Source organism: Rattus rattus, chromosome X (assembly GCF_011064425.1).
Source record: "Rattus rattus isolate New Zealand chromosome X, Rrattus_CSIRO_v1, whole genome shotgun sequence".
Lineage (NCBI taxonomy): Eukaryota > Metazoa > Chordata > Mammalia > Rodentia > Muridae > Rattus > Rattus rattus.
Window position 1 is genome coordinate 93,102,743 of NC_046172.1, and position 22,923 is coordinate 93,125,665.

Below are 22,923 nucleotides of genomic sequence, written 5' to 3' on the forward strand. Positions count from 1 at the left end.
TCCTAAAGCCAGGCCATGCAAGGTTAAGGGTCACTCTAATAAATGAGCCAGACCTCTATGCTCAATTAAAAAAATCTTCAGTATAGACCAGGATGGGTTACCATAGATGAAAGTTGTTTCTAATCTTATTTTCTTAGGTCTAGAATAATAGTTGTTAAAGATAGCAAGAAAAGCAGCACTCAATTTGATGAAATTTCTACTAAACTTAGAAATGAAAAATATACTTGGGATTTATGTTCGTTGAGGCATGGGTTGTAATGGACAAATGTGGATAAGAAGGCTAATATCATGGGCTTTCTCAGCTCAGCCTGTCTTCACCCTTCAACTCCAGATCCAAAAGTTACCATTGCTTATGACGCTAGCTTCTCTGTTGTCTCTGAACTTTTCCACTCTTCCCACCCCCCATCACAAGTACGTATAAATCTAGAACTAGGTATGGGGTTGAATGCCTGCAATCTTAGTACTTGGGAGGTAGAGGAAGGAGGATCAGAAGTTCAAGGTCATTCTCAGCTGAGAGTGAGTTCAAGTACACCCTAGGATACATGAGAATGTGTTGTAAAGAAACAAACAAAATCCAAACGTCAAAACAAAGTAAAACAACACAAAAGCAAACATAGGCAAGGGCATGTTAGCATATGCCTAAATCTCAGCATTTGCATGCAGTAAGGGGGAGGGTTGCTGCAAATTTGAAGCCTGCCTGATCTATATAATGAGTTCTGGACCAGCCAGGCCTACATAGCAAGACTGTTGTCTCAAAGATAAGAAAACGGAACATGATTCTAAAACAAGCAAAAAGAATCTGAATACTTCTGTAAATGGCTTATGTGGGTGTCTGAGTAAGTGTATTTTAATTTCATCTCTACTAAAACAGCTTTCTAGGACTGATCTGAATCCTTGCTTTTTCCTTCCAAGACTTCATCGATTTCTCTGGCTCTGCACTCATGTAGTATTAATAGGAGTCTGTGCTGGAAGATATTTTCTGTTGCCATCTCTCTAGCTTAAGAGCAAGTTTAGCAAATAGAAACTCCACTTATGTGTCTTCTCCCCTTTATGTTTTGAGATTGTTTTGTCCCAGATCTTTTAGTCACTAGTGGTTGAGCTAAATCACTACTTTGAGCATACTTCAAAAGATGATGGATGATTCACATTACTCTCGGGTTGGTGAGGATCTTGTGTGTTGCTACTGGACAAACGAACCCACAACACAAATATAATACATGTAAGGAAAAAGAACTATTGAGTTTAGAGGAGTGGCACTTGAAGAAGGAAATATAATGTCTCTTAGGTTCATGAACATTTGATATAATGAGAGTGCCTTGTTCTTTGTCTCACTTGATGATAGAAGAACCTTTAACTGTAGCATCAGGGATTTGGATTAGAGAATCCTTCATTCATTTAACAATTAATGAGCACTTACTCTGTTTATCTTACATTTTGGACATTGTGGCGGGAGTGAGAGCTACAAGAAACAAGGCGCAGGCTTTGTCACACTGGGGCTTTGAGCTTAGTTGGGAAGACAGACACATCAATTGAAAAATCCAATTCAGTTTGATTGCTAACATGATAGAGATTTGCACAGGCTGCTGTGAAGCAGAGTTTAGGACAGGCAAAAGATGTCATCAAGACGCAGAATTGAGAATTGGAGATGGATTTGTGATCAAAGAAGGGTCAGATTGGAAAGACTCCATGAGGAAAGACCTGACTAGGGCTTGATGAATGGCTGCAGTGGTGTTAGATGGTGAAGAGACTTGAAGAGGAATGTTTGAATTGGGATGTCTTAAAAAGAAAGGCACTGAAGACATAAATAAAGAAGTTAGGAAGAGACAACCTGTAATTATGGGTCATTCGACATTCCTTTGTCAAATATTTGCTGACCACCTATGAGATGCCAGGCAACAGAAAAGATGTTGTTCCAGGGATAAACGCAGTTTAAGCTCAAGCCCTGGTGAGAAACAGGGAGAGACAGACAATTAAGAACATGGTTACAAAATAATATAAGCACAAGACGTTATGAGAGCCTTGGAAGGACAGTGGGAGAGACTTTGGCTGGGTTTTGGACTTCCTTATTGAGGAATTGGGGCAAAGTCAGGGAATAAGGATGTTCTGGCAAAGAGAGTAGAATGCATTCAAACATCTGACAGGTGGAACCAATGGAATGTTCCAAGAAGTGTTAAGGGAAAAGATCTAGAAGAAATTGAAATTCAACTTTTTCCAGTGGCTGAAACATGGCTAGAGGAATAGATTTAATTGGCTTTAGAATGGAGGGTCAGCCACCCAAAAGCAAGCTGAGAAGGAGGTCAAGGGTTGACTCTCTCAGCACACTGGTGCTCAGAAATTATATATGAAGGAAGAACAGATGAAAGAGAAAGAAAAAAATTGTAGCCAAAAGATTGGCAGTGAGGAGAATAGAATTCAGAGACTTTTACTCACTGTGATGAGTGTTATCAAAATAAATGCTACATTTAGGTTTGTTTAGAAGGCCCAGGTAAAAGTAACCTGTTTAAGCTAGATATTTAGTTAACTCTGGCAGGCATCTGAAGACGAAGGGAAACATGTAGAATGGTTCAAGTAATATCCCTGGTCAACACAGAAGTGGAGGTTCAAGTCTGTGTTCAATGTTTGCAAAGACATCTGAATGAAAACGGGGTAGGGTGACAACCCATTTCACTGGGCTCGAGAGTCTGCCATTTTTTAACAGACCGGAAGTGGAGTCGGCCTGTGTGATATACACCTAGAACATCATCTGCATCTCATTGTAGGACATAGCTTATGTCTCTACAACAGCAAATAAGTGTTGGGGGAAAGAATAAACTCTGGCATAAGGATGTGGGCTTCAGTTTGTCGACCAGATGGTGTGTTCTGTTGTTGAAAGGCCATATGTAATTGATATATAAAGTGACAGACTGAAGCAAAAGCAAAGTAAGCATTTCTAAGACAAACACTTGGGAAAAGAAGAAGGAGAAGGTAGAGCATGAGCTGCAAAGCATAGTAAGATTCTAGTTTCTGGTTTTTGAATGAGCAGGGAATGTTCATATGGATAGGATGAAAAAAGAAAAGAACAAAAGGGTGATGACTGGGAGTGGTGGCACCCACTCACATATTTGTTTTGCTTGTGGAGACAGGCTCCCACTATGTTGGCTAGAACTCATGGATGATCTTTCTGCCTCATCTTCTTGAGTGCTAGGATTCCCAATGGATGGATGGATGGATGTACACACACACACACACACACACACACACACACACACACACACACACACACCACACACCAGCTTTTTTTGTAAATTGTTTTCCTCCTGCCACACTGAGGTTTTGAACATACAACCTTATACATTTTAAGTAAGTGCTGAACCACTGAGTTATATCCATAGACCCGATGATGACGATGATTTTACTTTTACTGGTTTTTAATGCAAACAGTCATTTCTGGTCCTTGTTCCTCATCTACTCCATGTTTCCTATTTCCTACCTTATTACTCTATTTCTACCCTTCTCTTGCTTTTTATGACTAAATCACATTCGTGGAGATGCATGGAAGTTGTCTTAATCTTTGAACACTTAACTTTGGGATTGATTTTTTTTCTCTCTCTCACTCCAACCCTTTGTCTCAGGGTTCAGTCCTCATATTGAAGCCCCAAAGTTGTAATCTTGCCTAGGTATAGAAAATATTCTCCCTGTATCTTTTGGAAAGCTAGTTAGAAAACAGGCTTTTGATGGAACCCTAGATGTCTGAAAAGAACAAATCGAAGAACTGGACCCCTTTCTAGGATTTAAGACTTGCTGTGTCAGGTCAATGTGGGTAAGTGCTCACGCGTGTGTAACTACATATGCCTCCATGGAATGGAACATGTCAAGGGTAAATCCAGGCCAGCTCTGTGCCATAAGTGTAACCTCTCTGCCTTTAATGAAGGTCTGTTTTTTTTTTAAATATGACGAAGTTTATTGCGAGAGTAGAAAAGAAGAATGTTACCTTAAGTAACCTGTATCTAAAGAAGGGAGAATTTTTTTAAAAAAGCAATTATTTAGGTGAGTCACAGAGGGCGTTTTGAAAAATGGGATGCTGTCTGAAAGAAGAGTGGTCTGTGCCTGGCTTCCGTGTTCTTTAGTAAAGGAACTGTAGAGCTCAAAAAGGCCAGGACTATACAACACAAATGAAATGGAATTAGGGTGAAAATGGAGTCAGTGTAGACTGCCAATTTAGCTAACACAGGCCTCTTACAATCTCAATTATGGAAGTCAGCCAAATCGTCCCCTCTTTTTGTGCTGTTTAGACACACGTACAATTTTGTGAAAGCTAGAATGTAGTCATTAGAAGGTGAAGAGGGCCTCAGTTTCATAAGCTAACATGGCTTCTCACCCTCACAAAAGGGAAACGCAGAGAGACTCAGAGGTAACCTCCTGCAGCAGGAAATGGGAACTTCATCCTGCTTTCCCTGCCAACCTCCTGTCCCTGTTTCCTCCCAGCAGATATCTCCATTCCAATCTCCCCTGCCACTTTGGCTCTCTTGCTGTCATGGTTCAACTGTTTTGAGAATGTACTAACAGGGCTCAGACAGAGGGAACCTAGCCCAGTCATTAACTGGAATCCATGTGAGAGAGCAAAACAAAGCGATTCTTCAAAACTGAATTACAATAACAAAGAGACATGTTTATTTTGACATGAAAAGATTTTGTGTGCATGCGCACACAAACACACATACACAAATCAACTTTGTTTACTAGACATGGTATAGACAAGATAATTCCGTGGCCAAATCAATCATGTCATTCAGACCAAGAGTGGCCCTGAAAGTTTAGTTCTCCATGATTTCTGAGTGTTGGGCATTTTGGAAATGGTGAGGAGACAGACTACATAATTGCTTCAGTTCTCTGCTCCCCTCCGCATATGGTCATTATTGAGAACCAATTCCAATTTGAAAGGAGGTTTTCATTCCTTACAAATGACTGGAAGGAAGTAAATGTTCAGTGTTTCCCCCCAAATTACGTCTTATAATGTAAGAAAACAGTGGCAAAAAGCCATCAACAGATGGTGTTTTCATTAGCCCAAGATTTATTTTTCAAAGCATTTTCATATTAATGAAGCAAGGTTGAAATTAGAGTCATCTTGTCAGCCCTAGAACTGTGTCGTTAAAATGGACCAGCATTCTGTAAATTGCTGGGGGGCCAGAGCAAACTAACCATTTGCCATAATTTTGTGATGGTAACCCAAGGCCCGTAGTCTAACCAGACCCCAAATTATGTGTTCAGCCCTAATTTTTCTTTTCCGTAGCTTTGTACAAGCCACGAGTCTCAGCTCAGGGCTATAAATGAGGAACACACAGCAGGGATCTTAGTTCTGCTCTGCAGTATGAATTATTTATGATAAATCCATTCAAGGCCAGTGTTCCAACAGGTTGCAAGTACTTATTCAAAAACATTCTCCCGATGGAATCCTATGTTTGAATGGAAACACACTGTAGTGGGAAACACAGAATTTTGAAGAGAGTGTTTCTTCTCTGGATTTGTTGCTCAAATGGACTGGTTATCAAATATATCTCAGTATAATGATTTTTGATATGTGTGATTTCCATTTATCTGGGAATGTGGACTACTCAGCCAGAGGAAGTCTTTGACTGATTGAATCCATTAGTATTTTCCCCTCTCTAATTTACACTAGCCCCTTTGATCAAAGTGAGCTCTAGTCTATGCACTTTATGGTCGAACTTTTGGAGAGGAGTCTAGGTTTGCAGCCTTCTGAGGTACTCTTCTCCCACATGATTTAGCATCTATTTCCAAAACCCTACTGAAACTCCTTGTACAAAGGTTACTTGGGACCTCTGATTACCCAATCCAGTCCATCCCTCATCTTTTAAAATAAATTCTCACATTTCTCTTGGTCATTGTACATTTGACAGTGATCAATCTTTTCCTGAAACATGTTTCTCTTGATTATCTCCTGACCTTGGCCCAGATGCGCATTTGTAACTGCCTCGAATATTGCAGAATCCTCACAGTGTTCCTGCCTCCCAGGCTTTCCTGTTTTTCTGTGCTCCCCACATTGCTGCTAGGTTAAAGTCCCAAATGATTATGTCATTTCCTTATTCAACACTAAAGCAAATAGGTACAAACCCATTTGTACATTCAACATCCTCCAAATAGGTCTTTCTCTCCACCCCAGACAGGTTCTACTTATGCCGCACTGGCTGATCTGGAACTTGCTCTCTAGCCCCTGCTAGCCTGAAGCTCTGAGTGATCTGCCCATATTTATTTTCTAGTGCTTGGACTAATGGTGTATATAACCATACTCAGCAAAACAGGGCTTAAAGCTCTTTTTCCATTCTTGTACCCTACGTTCTACCAAACTAAACTGTTTATTGATCCCTGGATATAAACAATATTTTTTGAGAGTGGAAGTATTACTATGTTGTTCAGTACATAGTAACTGAACAGCAGTTCAAACTCCTGGACTCAAATTATGTTTCTGCCTCAGCTATCTGAGTGGCTGGGATTACAGGTGTGTGCCACCACTCTGGCTGCTGTATTTTTATGCTCCTCTTATTCTTTGTCCCTGAAACACCATGCCATCCATTATCTCTGTTAAAGTCCTACTCGTCCTTCAAGATCCCTCTCAACTTCCTCATCTTTAAAGTTGCTGCACATTAAACATGGTAGATGTCAGTATGTTTTCGCGCTTGTAGTAAATCTTGAAGTGTCATTTTCTCTTTATCCCTTTTAGCATCTATTTAGTTCAGTGATTGTTTCTTAATTCAGCCAATGATTGCTGTTCTCTTTTCCTTCTCCTTTAATCCTTCTATTGAGAACACAGATTTAGATGGGAACAGAATTAAAGAAAGATGAGAAAGGCACCTCAAGAAATAAATGAAGTAAATCAGGGGTGGCATGGGTCACTTCCACTAAAGCTAAGGTAATCAAGAAAAATCTGTTTTCTATTGCTAGAAAACACCATGATCAAAACTAACTTAGAGACAGAGAGTTTTATTTTGGCTTACAGTTCCAGAAGGATAAGAGTCCATCATGGTGGGGAGGCCTGGCAGTTAGCAGTAGACATGGAGACAGGAGCAGGAAGCCAAGAAGTCACTGCTTTGACTTTAATGAGAAGCAAAGAGGGTGAACTAGAAATGGGGTAAGGATTTCAAAGCTCACGGTCTTAGGGTTTTAGTGCTGGGCAGAGACACCATGACCATAGCAATTCTTTCATTGGGGCTGCCTTAAAGTTTCAGAACCTTAGTCTACTATTGTTATTGCAGGAAACAGGGTGGCACACAGGCAGACATGGTGCTGGAAAGGTAACCGAGAGTTCTACATCTGGATTGGCAGACAGCAGCAGGAGACTGTCACACTAGGTCTAGTTTGAGCTTCTGACACCTCAAATAGCCCCTAGTGACAAACCTCCTCCAACAAGGCCACACCTCCTAATAGTGACACTTTCTATGGGCCTATGAGTCCATTTTATTTAACCCCAACCCCCAACAATACACTTCCTCCAAGACTGCATCTCCTATAACCTCTCCCAACAGTGCTAAACTGTTCAAATACCTGAGTCCATGGGAGATATTTCATCATCACAATCTGACATGAGGGAAAACAAGAGTTTATCCGGTTCTCAAAATTCTGTCTAAGAACAAGTGAAATCAGATTAGCTGGCCTAGGCGTACATAGATACAGCCTTTGAGGCCCATTCAATAAACAATGCCAAAGTTATTAAGGAGCCATAACTACTTACTAGACAGGAAAGGATCCAAGATCATGAGTCCCCTCTCTCTATGTCTCTTTGCTCCTTAGTGTCCTTCCAACTCCCTCTTTCAATAGCATGAAGATGACAAGGAAACAGTGAGCATGACCCAGGGAAAGAATAGGACCAGAGCGAGGGTCAGGAAATTGGGGTATTATGTTTGGAACAGATTTGGTGAGGTATTGAGATAATGGACATGGAAGTAATATATACTGAGACCAGGGGAAGCAGCTCTCAAAGCTAATATTTGGGGATAGGGAAGGATGAACACCCTTGATCAATATAGAGAGACATATTTTAGTTTTCATGCAAGGAATGGGAGAGAGTACCTTGCTCAACTAAAATATATGTTAGAGTTATACATACTTGTAGAACTATGTTATGTTCAAAATACCTGCAAAGTGTTTCTGATGTGGAATTAAAAGGAGCTGTGTATCACAAAATGATGTTAAAGAGTAGATATTTTCTAGATAGAATCGGGCTTTGTGTTTGAAATTCTTTGCGTCTATGGAAAGAAAAACCGTGAGTTACAAAAGCTGCTTTGGGTGAATATCACATTTAAGTATATAATGTTATAAACAAAAATGCAGAACATTTTAGAGTATTGATTCAAAACTCTGGACTTGTTAGGAATCCAGGTTTCAGTCCTACCTTTGGCTACATATTTGTTTTATAACTGTGAAACTCTGCCCTCGTTCTACCATTCATCTATCCCATCTGAAATTGTTTGACAGAATGTGTCTGACAAGAAGTAATCATTCAATAAACTCTAGGTCTGGGGAGACAATTCAGTTGGTAAGCAGCTTGCTGTGTAAGCATGAAGATTTGAGTGTGATACTCAGAACCCATGTCACAATCCTGGGTGTGGTGATGTAAACTTGTAATCCCAGTGCTAGGGGAGGCAGAGACAAGGGTAGATTTCTGGGGCTCACTGGCAAGGTAGCAGTTAGCCTAATTGACTAGCACCAGGAAATGACTGTCCCTTTCCTCAAAAGGCAAGGTGGATGGCCCAATAAATCAAATTCAAAATTTGTCCCATGTCTTCCACGTATGTACACATGTATGTGCACTTGCATATGTCACATGCACATGTACACATTAAATTTTAATTTTGTTAGTCTATTCATTCACAAAAAGGCAGTAATATAACTACGCTATTTCTCATACACTGATGAATCTTTTGAGAGTAAAAGGAGATGACTATGAAATGGTTTGAAAAGTTAGATATAATATAAAATTATATAAAAAAAAAACATTGTCTTGATGTCAGTAAATTCCCAAACCAGTCTACAAAGTTCTGAGTGGCACCGATTTTCCGATCAGGGCAGATGTACATTTTGGCCTGTAGCAGACTGGGTAATTCTGAAATACGACTCTATTGAGCTGACGGTGTGACTCAGCAGTAAAACACTTGCTCAATAGAGGGGCATGTACCTACAATTCTAGGGGTTTGTGGGCTGAGGCAGGAAGATCACTGTAAGTGTAAAGCCAACATGGGCGATTTCAGGATCCGTCCCATCTTCGTGCCTCCTCCCTGAGAAAGAGGGAGGGAGCTCCGTTTTCTGGCTGATTGATTTCCGTATTACATTGGTTCTCAAGTTCATTGTTCTTTTTCTCCCTTTCTCCTTTTTCCTGCTGGCTTCATACCCTCTGTGATGGCAGCAAACTCTCGAGATGAACCTCACCAACCTGGTTAAGCGCAACAGCGAACTAGAAAATCAAATGGCCAAACTAATACAGATCTGCCAGCAAGTTGAGGTATGTACCAATGACATTTGCAATTCTTTCAGTGGATCTGAACAGGGTGATCTGTGAGGGACTTTAATTTTGCCAGACTGGAGCTCAGCCATTTGGGGTGAAGGACTGAACTATAGTGTAGGTGATTTCTCATGCTTTTAGCAATTTTGTCCCAAGAATTTTGTCTCAGCAATTTTGTCCAATGGTGATGGTTTGTGGGAGAAGAAGAACGAAGAGGAGCTCGCCTTTTCAACAGTAGACTTGCATGAGAGAGGCATCCAGGAAGCAATTCTTTCATCAACTGATATTATCACTACAGTCATTTTCATGGATAGTTGGGGGAATCAAGGACTTAGGGTAGGGTGATGGTCACCAATAAAACATTCTTTTCCAATCATCAATGCCACTCGCCCACTGCCTGGCTTCATACGCCCCTTCATCCCACAGCCCTGGTCTACGCTGTATCCTCCTTCATCATCTTGTCACTTAGTTTTGATTTCCTCTCCTTAGTCTTTTTTGTTATCAACAAATAATTTCTATGATTAAGTTGTCTGAATTATGAACTGCTGTGCAAGTAAATCGAAGGTTTAACAATATTACAGACATTGAATATTAAAAGAGCTTAGAAGGACAGTTCAGTTCTTCTTGGCAGGAAAGAGTAATAGAAAGTTGTTATTCTCTCTTCTTTCTCTTAGAAGCATATACAAAACTCCATATATATTATTTTGTTGTGTGTGAGTGTATGGAATAACTGTTAATAATACTTAAAATCTAAATATAAACCAGTAAAAATATAGGATTTTTCATGGGCAGTGATTGGGTCATTTTTCCTAATTCTATATGGAGTCTAATAATTCACTCTTGTGTGGCTGATAAATGTAAGAGATCAAGTTTGTTTTGTCTTAAATGATGACATAATCTTATCACAACCCCAGTTTAGGCTTCCTGTTTAAGACTGAGGAATATCTCCTAAGACAATGAATCCTTATGAATAAGTAAATCCATATCCCCCAATTGTTTTATCTTCTTAAAATCTGAGTTTTTCCAATATACTGAACATAGTTTAAATGATGACCATCTGTAGCAGTGTAATTCCACTGGGCATTGCTCTGTATAGAGCATGGGGCACAGGTGGAAGCACATATGTCAAACTGTAGAACGGGATGATGGGGTGGGGAGAAGCAGAAAGAAAAAAGAAGGGGGGTTGGGGATTTAGCTCAGTGGTAGAGCGCTTGCCTAGCAAGCACAAGGCCCTGGATTCAGTCCCCAGTCCCTAAAAAAAAAAAAAAAAAGAATGAAAAGAAGGAGCATTACTGTTAGTTGGAAACTCCGAATTCGATTTCTGCCCACAAAACCAACTGTACATGAGTGTGCTGGATAGGACCTCTGTGTCACATCTTCAAATGTAAAGAAATCACGACACTGTAGTTAATCATTTGATTTGCATGGATCTAAGTCAATGGTTACTGATTTTGTTCTTTTTTTCGGTGCTGCCTATTTTTTTTTTCCCATTAATAAGAGACAAAGTAGAAAGTTATTATTTTGAGTAGTTTCAACCAACAACCTTTTGCATTACATTTTTATATCAAACCTCTGATTATGTTTTAGATTATAGTGTAAGAAATTGCCTGTTGAAGGACATGTAAGAGTAACATTGTAAGCAAAGATTGACAGCAACCTTAGCTAGCATTTGACGATTGATAGTGAGTAATAGATAACAGAACAAAGTGTATAGCCAAACTGAAAGAATTGTATTCATTTCAATCCAAAGACTATTGGTTGATAGGAGTAAAGGAATAGTCAAAAAAGCAAAGTTTTATCTCGTTGCGCTTTCATGTGAGAATCTCTCTAAAATCTCGTCTTCTGACTCCTGGGAAATTTATCATCCTGGCCAGCCTCACCTAAGTATAGCACTCTCCCATCTGTTCACAGCCATGCTGAAAGCCAGTGCCTGCCTATTTATTTATTTATTTATTTATTTATTTATTTATTTATTTATTTATTTATTTATGTTTCTCTCACATATTGCATCCAGACAGTTTCCTCTCCCTCCTCCCTTTCCAGCACCCCAGCACCCCTATTCTCTCTCCTCCATCCACTCCTCGGTTTCCATTTAGAAAAGAGCAGGCCTCCCAGGGATATCAACCAAACATGGAATATCAAATTACAACAAGACGAGGCACATCCCCTTATTTCAAGGCTGGACAAGGCAACACAGTAGGAGGAAAGGGGTCCCAAAAGTGAGCAGAAGAGTCAGAGACAGCCCCTGCTCCCACTGCTAGGAGATCCACAAAAATACCAAGCTATACAACCATGACATATATGCCGAGGGCCTAGGTCAGACCCATACAGGCTCCCTGATTGTCAGTGCAGTCTCTGTGAGCACCTATGAGTCCAGGTTACTTAATTCTGTGCGTTCTCTTGTGGTTCCCTTGAGCCCTCTGGCTCACCCCTCCCCCTCTTCCACAGAATTCCCTTAGCTTCTCCTATGAAACAGGTTCTTTTTTATTATTTGCTCTGTTCTTTTGATATGGTCGCAGCGGGCCTCATAAAACAATCCATCATTGTGTTAGTAGGGGCGAATGCACTCTGGCCATTGGCTAGCAGGTGATTTTTCTTTCTTTGGCTGCCAGAACACATGCTAGGCAAGCGCTATACCATGGAGCAACATCACGGCCCAGGAAGTGATCGTTAAAGTAGCCTTCTAACGTTAGCATTCAGAAGTTAACCCATGCCTTGAGGAAGTAGAGCTAGCTAACAAGAGGGAATCCTATGGCGATCCAGCAAAGTAGCTATTTAAGTAGCACCCTTAGAGATGATTGTTAAATCCCATTATATGAGCTGCTGTCTCATCTGGCTACACAAAAGGTCAGCTTTTGCTACTAACTTTTTATATATGTTATCATGTTAGGTATAGGAAAATAGCTTAGTTCAAACTATGTATGAACTGGATGGCTTCCACGCTGTAAAAATCTACTCGTATGTGGTCATACCTGTTCAGGATAATGGAATAAAACACTGAGAGCCAACACAGAACAGCAAGGCGATATAATAGTGTTGAATATTATGCTATATTTTAGGAGTGACTGCATGGTCTGTTCAGTTTAGGATTCTGTCCTGAATGAAGTTGGGAGGAGTGGTAAGGAGCTGCCAGTGAATCTGGCAGGAGTTGGGGGAAAGGGTTTGCAGGCGACTGTGATTAGAGTACATTGTATGAGATTCCTAAAGAATTCATCAGATTCTTTTATGATTCAGAGCTGGACAGGGCCCTCTAGGATGGTTTATGGTAGTCCATGGCTGTTCTTTATGCCCTCATTCCTTCTGAAAGCTTAGAGATATGCCCTTACCTTCCCCTTTAATAACAGGGTGCATCCAGACTACCTATTATACTCATTCAACACAGAACCTGTATGTCCAAAAGGCTCCAGGACAAGCCCCAGGATTAGTAATGCAGTTAAAGGAGGGACTTGAGATTTCAAGAATACTCGTAAGTACTTTATACACTGAAATAAATAGTAGGATAATGCTAATTATGAGAGCCAGACACTGAATGGTGTCTGGACTTTTTCCCCCATTTTATCTTATCCAGATTTGTCTGTAGAGAATGACTATATTCACAGTGTACTTAAGCGCTTCACATTGGCGGTGGTGGAGGATGCTGTACAACACTTCTTGGTAAGATTGTGAATAGGGGTTACATTCCTGCCAAACCTGTTCTCTATTGTTGGAGGAGGCTTTGTCATGCAGGTTGACATTTCATAAAGTCTTATAAATACTGCCTCCCTATCCTATTGTTCTTTTCTGTTCCTTATGTCCTCAGAAAGTGTAAACAAGCTGGAGTCTTCCTATATTATTTGGGCAAACAGATTAAGATCTGATACAGATTTATAAGTCGAATTTCAGCTTATACTTTCAACTCAACTTTCGAATTTAAAAGAGAAAGTTGAAAATCATTTCATTTTCGGCTGGAAAAGAGATAGTTGGAAAACATCTCACGGGGCTATGCAGATCCATAGCTCTCCTTTAATTAGTTAGGGAAGGAATACTTTGACCTTGATACTCGGCCACTTGAACTTCTATATTTAGTTCTTTGTTCTGGCTCATCAAGCATCCTTTGTTTATTTTTCCAAAGGAAATGTCTGTATAACGCATAGCTAAGGGAAAATGTATACCAACAGATGGTTACTTCCTTTTGGCATTCTATTTTGCTGTGGAGAAGAAAATAATTGAATCACGACCAATCCAAAATCGTCAATGGTGTTTTTGAGCACACGCCACCATTATGTGGTATGCTGAAAGTTTAGAGAAAACAAAAAACAAAAACAAAACAAAACAAAACAAAAAAGCATTTGTTGAGGGATCTCAGGGACTTTCAGTCTGGCTGGTGTACAACACAGAAGTAAGAGAAAAGAAGTATAAAGCAGCATGCAATTAACAGAAGTATATCCTCTCACTTTAGTTTCTGACATTTTAGACCTGAGCACATAAACATAATAAATACTTTCCTGAACATTTTTGCAAGCCACTTTCTTTACTCTTCTCTCCATGCTACAATAGGCTCTAATCCACCCCTTCTAGCTCTGGGGCAAGTTGATATCTATGGCTCTTCTCAAGAAAGCCTTTCATGGGGCCGACGGTTCTACAGTGTCCCAGACAAGGGCAAGGAAGAACAAGGAGCTGGAGAAGAGGGCACTAGGAGATGGAGTGGTGAGAAGCACTTCTCTAACATGAGAATTTAAGCTCCTGTGTCTCTTAACAGTTCTTCATTGCAATGGCCTTTGGAAATCTGTCTCTTTGGCCTTGAAAGTTGAGGTGGCTTTCTGTTCTCCATCTCTGTTTCTGTTGCTTGGGTACTGGGTTTAGGAAGGGCAAAGGTGTGTTTAACTAGTCTAACCATTTCTTTGAGTGGTAAGAAAATAGACATTTTAAAGGAAATTAATTAAAAGTAGTGCTATCATTATTTCAAGCAGTGATCCTTAAACACAATGAGAAGTTGAACTAGAAGTAGGAATAGAATCTAAGCCATTTACACACACACACACACACACACACACACACACACACACACACACACACCGGAGGATATAATAAAAATGAATGAGTAATTACAGTGAAGTGAGTCCAATAAGGGGATTTTTTTTTAATGAGAAAATTCATTTTAGCTAAATGCTGAAGGAGGAAGAAATAACCCTCTGGAGAGGCAAGCAGCAGCGATATTAATGAAGGTGCAAATGTCACCTTGCAGGGGGAAATGGTACCCATGCTCTGGGTGGATAACAATAAATAGAAAATGGTTCCTGCCTCCAAGGCACATGCAGATTGGTCGAGAACCTGTCAGACAAAGTGGCAAATTGGATGAGAAGGAATACTTGTTATAATGAAGATAAATGCAAGATGACAGGCTGGCATGGAGGAGGAAGATCAGATGTGCCTGAGGGCTTAGAAAAGGATGCAAGAATGAAATTAAGTGCATCACCTTGAAAAATGAATAAACTTTTGCCAAACCAAATACATGAGATAAAATGAGTTGAAGGAGACGGATCCAGGAATTTAAAGTGATCAAAGTAAAGAGATAATCAGGGGACAGCAGAATTAATTCACCAAATCTAAGATTTGAGAACCATTGCAAGAGGCAAGTGTGAAGAAATAGCCTGGACCCAGAAAATGAAGGGCTTTGTATGCCATGGGCAGATAAAGTCTAGACTTTTTCTTAGGAGTCTGAGGATCTGTGAAATGATTTTAAACACATGACTAGTGGGATAAACTCTGAGCTTGGAAAAATAGCCGAGATTGTGGGAAGGTAGTTGGAGCAGGAGTTAAAGGTCACAACTGACTACTTCGATTGTTATTGATACAGGGATGTCTATCACCATTCACCTTGAAATCATACAGATCTTTAACGACATAAAGGAAGAGATGAAGGGCCTTCCAGAGGCCGTGTCCGTAAGGTTAGAGTATGGATAAAAATCAAACCTTTTGAAGGTAAAGTAAATATAACATGGCTATGTATGGATGACCGTGTGTAGGGAAATACTAGGCTAATCCCCAGATTAGTTCTTCCTTGGGTGACTGAATGAACATATCTAGTCCTTTGAACTAGATGAGGAAATATAAAAGGAGCTCTTTTTAGACATTGGTGGTTTGTTGTGCTTGGATAAGAAAGTCAGATAGGAAATGCCTGGTTAGTGACTGGCTGGCTGGCTGAATCTGGATGTCAGGAGAGAGGTCTTGGAAAGAGGAAACCCTGGAAGTTACCACTATCTAAGTAGCACTTGAAGCCACAGAGAACATTCAGGAAAGGCAGATGTTTTGTCCAATTGTTTGACCATTCAAAATAGAGCAAAAAATGACCTCTCCTCCAGCAAATAGACTGATTACTTTCAACGGGGTCACTAAGGTTTGGTATGCGTTTAAAATGTAAAAGAATTAAAAAGTCAGGATCAGAAATGCATTATAAATCTGTGGAAAGAACTAAAGGTTTACTCTGAAGGGGGAGTGGAGAGAAAATGGAAGGAACAGTGGAAGGAGAGGATGAAAGCCATCAGAAACGGACACAAAATGTCAAAGGGAAAGAAGTCTTCATGATGGGGAAGTTTGGATAGAGTCCATTGTTATGGAGACATCAAAGAGGATACTAATGGTATTTGAAGGAGAAGGGGATGTGCAAAGAAAAGGGTGGAAGATAGATTTAGAGAGGTCAAGGAGAAAGCAAGCTGGAAGGAGACGCAAGCTGGAAGAAGTTTGATCATGAGAGAGATGGACTGGTAATTATTATCCTTTTGACATGCAGAGCAATTGGACACATACACATATAATCTCTAGCTGTTTATTGTTCTTTTTTTCTGGATAAGTAACAATAGGAATTACTGCCTAACAATAGGAATCAGATCACTGCCTCCAGTCATGCGTGCTCAACCTCCCCTTCCTGACTTAGCATCCAGCCACCCTTCCCACACAGGACTATGTTGCCCAGATCCAAAGCTTTGAGTGTTATAATTTGCTTCTTCTGGACATGCTATGTAGGTTCTTGATTGCAGTATGTTATGGTAGCTTTGAGCAGATGGACTGCAGTTGCACCAGCAGTATAACATTAGACAGATGGGTTTCTCCCAACCTCAGTTTCTTCAACATACAATTTCTACTGGTGTCTCCAAAATAGGGTAATTTGGATAAAGCACCCATCACTGTGTGACCGGTGTAAGGTCAAAGCTCCATAAGTGATAGTGAAAAGAAGAGGGAAGAGAGAGAGGCGGTGGGGTGGGTGGGTAGAATAGGGAGAGAGTAGGTGGAGCAGTTGTCAACTGCTTAGGGGTAATGTAAACTTATTGCCAGAGATTTCTCTCCCTAACCTTAGGACTTGCAGATATATTTGTTACTGTATATGAGGGGTAGGTGGAGGTCAGTCATTCCAATAAAGCTTCCAATTAATTTCAAGCTCAGCAAATGTGTACTGGAGCCTACCTTGGGGGGACATGGTGTTAATGAAGTTGTAACACCTAAAACTTGGGTATCTCAGTCCCATGGCTCTTTTACTAAAACTGCATGTAACTCCTACAAACATGACAACCTAATGCTTTATGATCAGTGAGCTGGTACTTTTCAGCTTTAAAGTTAAGTAGTTTTTATTTAGTAGGTGACTGTTCACTGCCATTCTACAAGAATAACTAAGGGATTCTTTCCATTGATACTTAAGTAAACTCATCCCTTACCATGCTCAAATTCCTCTAGGTTACTGCCTCTCAGGAAGGGCAAAAGAAAAGTTTTAGAGAAGAAAAAATGCTTTCCGCTTGAGGAGTTTCGAAAGATAGGGAGTTATTTGGGATTTAGTGTTTGTTGGACAAAAATGTTCAGCGAGCATTTTTATAAGAGGTGGAAGAGCAAGAAAAGCATACTTGACAGATCCCAGGAAGAACTGAAGGCTACCAATGCATTGTGAGACTCAAATACCCATTTTGAAACCACTGTGGAATTATAGGTGGAGAAAATAGTTTTCACGAACAATGGAAAATAAGTGCATACTGACCTAGTCAGTCTATTCAGCAGTGACTAATTCAGAGTATTACATTCAATCTTATTAAGTATATAGCAATTGACATTTGATGTACATGGAGACGCTAAATCTATTGTGCAATCTGAAGTGTGGGCACAACCTATTTTTATACTACAAAAGAAAACACTTTATAATTTTTCAGACACCTAATGCATTCAGTCCTTCTTTAAAACTGCTCTGTGACAATCCTTGATGTATTTGGAGTAAAATAACATTTTCGAGCATGTTAAGTGTTACAGTGGGAATATTTTGAGGGTACAGACACATGATGAAGTTTAAACATACAATGGATTTAGATTAATACTATTCCCCAACTCCCATATCTGTAGGACAGGTGAGATTTCAAGTGTGGTCATGTCTTAGTCAAAATAGTACACAGAGGCATACATTTTCATCCTGCTCTAGTGCGCCCTGTGATATGACAAATTTCATATTGTAGCCCCATTTCCTATTTGCTTACTGTCTTGGTTAGAGTTTTCGTGCTGTGAACAGACACCATGACCAAGTCAACTGTTATAAGGACAATATTTAATTGGGGCTGACTTACAGGTTTGGAGGTCCAGTCCATTATTATCACCAAGGCTGGAGCAGGACAGCATCCAGGCAGGCATGGTGTTGGAGGAGCTGAGAGTTCTACATCTTATTACATAGGCAAACTGCAGAAGACTGTCTTCCAGGCACCTAGGACAAGGATCTTAAAGCCCACACCCTCAGTGACACATCTACTGCAACAAGGCCACAGCTCCTGATAGTGTCACTCCCTGGGCCAAGCATATGCAAACCATCATACTTACCTTCCTCCTCTATTTCCCAGTACTATAAAATTTCAGAATTCACTAAATGACTAGAATATTTGGATAATTTTGGTCTTTCCTGCTTAACTCTTCACACATTGCCCAGATTTTCCGTTTTTAATTAGAATACTAGCAATTGAGCTAAAGACCTATTCAACCTGACCTGCACCCTTGAATACCTCTAACTTTTATCTCCAGTTTCTCTTATATCATCTCAACTTAAAGGGGAAAAGTTACTTTGGCTTAAAACTAAAACAACCACTATGACAACTACCATGCACCCACAGCTATGGAGACACTCTTTTTTTTTTTTTTTTTTTTTTTAATCTCTGTCTTTCAAGAGAAGCCCAGCTGCATGGTATGCTTAGCCAGGACTGGGAAGGGAATCATATTTGAATAATTTATCCCTGACACTGTGCTAGAGGCATTCTTGTTTCCATTCTTAGTATTTGTGACAACATTGTGGTGGAGTCGGTGACATGCCCACTTTCAAGCAATGCACCTAAGGGTCAGAGAAATGAGATGCCTTACTCAAGGTCACACAGTAAACTGAGAGTCAGTTCTAAATCTCTGGTTCCAAACCTTCAGGTCTTTGCACTTCGATGTGTAGCTTAGAAAGCCCATTTGTTCACTGGTCACTGGTTCATATAAGGAGACAGCTCTGGAGAACCTACTTTTCCCTCCGCTAAATTTCCGAATCTCTAGAAGATCAGATGGTATGTCTGGAGCCTTGGCTTTCCTTAGTCTGAGTCTCATAGACATATATTCTTGCCTTTGACCTATCTTTGACAGCCCAGGGTATGTTCCATACCCTAAGAGCTTGTCTTGGAGGAGAAAGGAGAAGGAGAATGAAGGCGCCCTCAGCATCATACTTTTAGTGCTCAGATTGTTTGGGGACCATGTGAGTACGGAAAATGAGGTAGTCAGCTCTAGACATGAGCACTATCCCACCTAGAGTCTGCCAGTCTACTCTGGGATCTAGGCTGGCTTGTTGAAATTGCTTGGCACTGTCCTTCTGCTAAAGGCTGGGCATGACGACAGCACAAAGGAGTGCCTTTGAGACACAAGTTTCCTAAACAGTTTCAAAGAATTTGGCAGTAAAGAGGTGTTGCCTCAAGTATACTTAATATTATCACGTTGAAAACAGACTCTAAAAATAAACATACCACCACAGTGAAAGCATTTCATTTTCTCTGCAAGAATGAATGCACACGTGCGCGCTCCTGTGTGTGTGTGTGTGTGGGGGGGAGTTGGGGGGGCTGAACTCTTGTTCTTCGATGGAATGATAATTGAACACTATGTTAGCTACTTCTTCAGCACAGAAAGGTGATTCTATGTCTCAGCCCATGGGACAGTTGAGCATTATTTGATCTTGCTTTCCCCATGGTGGTCATCTCTCTAGCATATATCTCAGTATCCATGCATCAATACTACATATCTGCCTACTTCATAGATGGCTGTGTGAGTGTTGTACTTAGTGCTTTGTGGGGTAACAGGGGCTGGGGGGGAGGATTGTAAAGAGGCTCTATGTGGAAAGGAGGCAGTTGGCCACTGAGATGTTTGTGTTTGTGGACATTGCTTTGACTCCTGGATTTTCTTCCCCTGTAAAGGATTCTTTCAATTCCTTATTTCAAATATTTGGCATTTTTTATACAAGGGAAAAACTAGAGCAACACTGGAAAAATTTATTTCTTAGTCGAAAATATTGTCTCTTATGTACAGAGCTGACTTGCCCCCTGCAACTCCTCGTTCTCTTACATAAGCCTATTTTACCCTCTCCTCAGTAAAATTAAAGGCCAAAATGATGTTGGAATAATTTTAAGGCTATAAGTCATCTCCTCAAAGATTTATTGTACCAATTAGAGTCCATGTTACATAAAACCACATGATTCCACCATTTGCTCTTCAAATATAGTTTGTGTACAAGTAAGCATGCATTGGAATGGGACATCAGGCATCTGAATACCCAAAGAATCTTAGCAGTGAAACATCAGGTCCAGGGACATTCTTCAGACACGAAGTGACAGCACTAGATAGGGAAGAAGAACAATGGTAGCTAGAGAGAAGAGATGTGTAAAGGAAGAGGAAACAAAACAAAGCATTCATTTGCTTTGTACTAAACATGCTACACAGTTCTTGCCAAGTTCCTTGCAGTGGCCTGAGGTGGGGTGGGGGGTGTTGTTCTAGCATCTGACGGACCCTGAGTCTTTAAGCCCATTGGGGGTTCTTTCTGATTGCTGCTTGGTCACCAGCCAAGAGCTCCAAATCAATTCAGGAGAAGTTGATTGGCTTTCTGATGGAATGGGATTTATATTATTTTTGATAGCCTAGATTGGATGCTGATTTAAGAAGCAAACCCTGATATCACAGATGAGCAGGCAAATTTCATAGTGCCTGTTTGCCAGAGAATAGAATTAAGCACCTTCATGCTTTCACACTCCACTCCACTTCTGTCAAAAACAGGATATTGGCAATAAACCATTTGAAAAGAGTCCCCTGACTTAACAGTGACTATTGCCAAGTTCCATGCTACCCTGGTGACACATTAGGCTGGAAGGTAAAAACAAATACGTCTCTGAGTGGGGGTGGGGCGTTGATAATTTTATGATTTGTTTTAAATACAGGATTGCACTACTTAACCCTGGTTAGCCTTGGCTCACAATGTAGTTCAGACTGTCCTCAAGCTCACAGCAATCCTCCTGCTTTAGGGTTGCTGGGATTACAAGATTGAGCCACCACTCCATATTTTGTACTTAAAAAAAATAAATAAACCACCTTTCCAGTGAGTCTCTAAAACTTCCCCAGTTTTCTTCTCTGTGGACTTTTATCAAAAACATTAATTAAGCTCTGTTGTGTGCTTAGCATTGTACTAAGTGCTATTGGGAATTGTAGCAGGAGTGAAAGCCATGATGCCTGCCTTTAAGTACTTTATAGTCTAATTAGTAGAGCCGACCATAGAAAGAAACGGCAAACACTAAAAATAGGAATTCGTGATTGAGTGGAATTGAGAAAAGCTAACATTCTTATTGCCATCACTGGTAGCTAACCCTTATTAATATTTAATATGCACCAGGTAGTGTGTTAAGTAATTTACATGTATTATTTCATTTAATCCCCTCCAATACCTTTGAGATAGACACTTCTATTATCCTTAGTTTCCATTTGAGAAAATTCAGCTGAGATAAGGGACTTGCTCAAGGAGAGCAGTAAACGATGAGACTACAGAGGCGTGGAGAGACCTGGTCACAAAGGATTGTGATCATGTTAAGAAGTTTGGAATTTACCCTAAAGTCAGAGAAAAGCCAACTGATATTTAGCATGAGGCTATTTTAAATGCAGAATTAGTGTGTGTGTGTGTGTGTGTGTGTGTGTGTGTGTGTGTGTGTGTGTGTGTGGTGTAGTGTGGGTACATTTTTCTATGTGACTATTGGATTAAGAATTCTGCAGGAGATTTAGGGATATAGCTCAGTGATGCATAAGACCATGAATTTAACCCTAGTATTGGGTGGGGGGAAGAAGGTACCATGAAGATAAAACACTGGAACAGACTAGTTAGGGAATCTTGTACATGGCTTGGCACATGTTGCCCTCCATACACATTCCTTGGATGGGTAGATTAGTTTAACAAAGATGTTTTTGTTAGATGTAGTGAGGTAATAATTAGAAAGGACAGAGAAAGAACTGGATTGGAGTTATACTTAGTAAGTGACATATATGGAATGTGATGATTCTTTGGAACAGTGGATGCCAGTGTTTCTGAACAGTGAGTCATGTGGTACTTCATTCATTACATTGTAGGAACATTAGGGATGATTTAGATCTAGTGGGAAGTAGATGAGCTCAGCTTTGGAAACAGTCTGTACTGCCTGTTTTTAGATAAACAAAATATCCCAGTAGGTAGTTAAGTGTATGGATGGGGATTTCAGGAAGGATATAGGATGCAGATGTACATGAGGCAAAATATGGATCCCTTTTGATGGAATACAATTGTTCTCCAATTGGATTTGCTGGGCTGGAGATGGCTCTGTGGTTAAAAGCACTTGCTGCCTTTGCAGAGGACAAGACTTTAATTCCCAGCAACCCCATTGTGGGGCTCAGAACTACGTGTAACTCTAGCTCCAAGGCTTCCATGGGTATCTACATCCACATGAATGCATACATATACAGAATCTATTTTTAAAAATTCTTTTAGAGATTGGATTGTGCAAATGTTTACATCAGTCTTTAAACTTACACAAAGCCAGTGGATTATTAACTTCAAATGTATTGCTCGTATACGATGTCATTTCTATCTTGATAAAAATAGGCAAAACTCTAGCATCTAATGAGAATTGAAGAAACATTAGCAATGTGTGAGATGAGGCTGGGCATGGATTGTTACTTAAGAGGCTGATGTGGGAAAACATGGAAAGCTTGATCAGGCTGAGTAATTTAGTGAGACATTGCATCAAAATCAAGTAAAAGATGATGTAGCCCCCTGCTAGATTGCTTTCCTAGTATGAAAAACCCTAGATCAGTCTTTAATGCAGGAGAGATCAAAAGAAAAATCAACCAAGCAAACTAAAAACAAGATAAAAATCCCAACCCCGAAACCATGAAAATCTGAGCAC

General features: G+C 40.2%; 1 protein-coding gene across 1 annotated transcript in view; it reads left to right on the forward strand.

Annotated features, from left to right (window-relative positions):
* Nucleotides 1-22,923, forward strand: part of Mid2 (midline 2) — a 97,837-nt gene that overhangs the window by 20,640 nt on the left and 54,274 nt on the right. Inside the window, 1 exon segment of the mRNA XM_032889799.1 lies at nt 9,395-9,490. Within this exon segment, the coding sequence (XP_032745690.1) occupies nt 9,395-9,490 (96 nt within the window).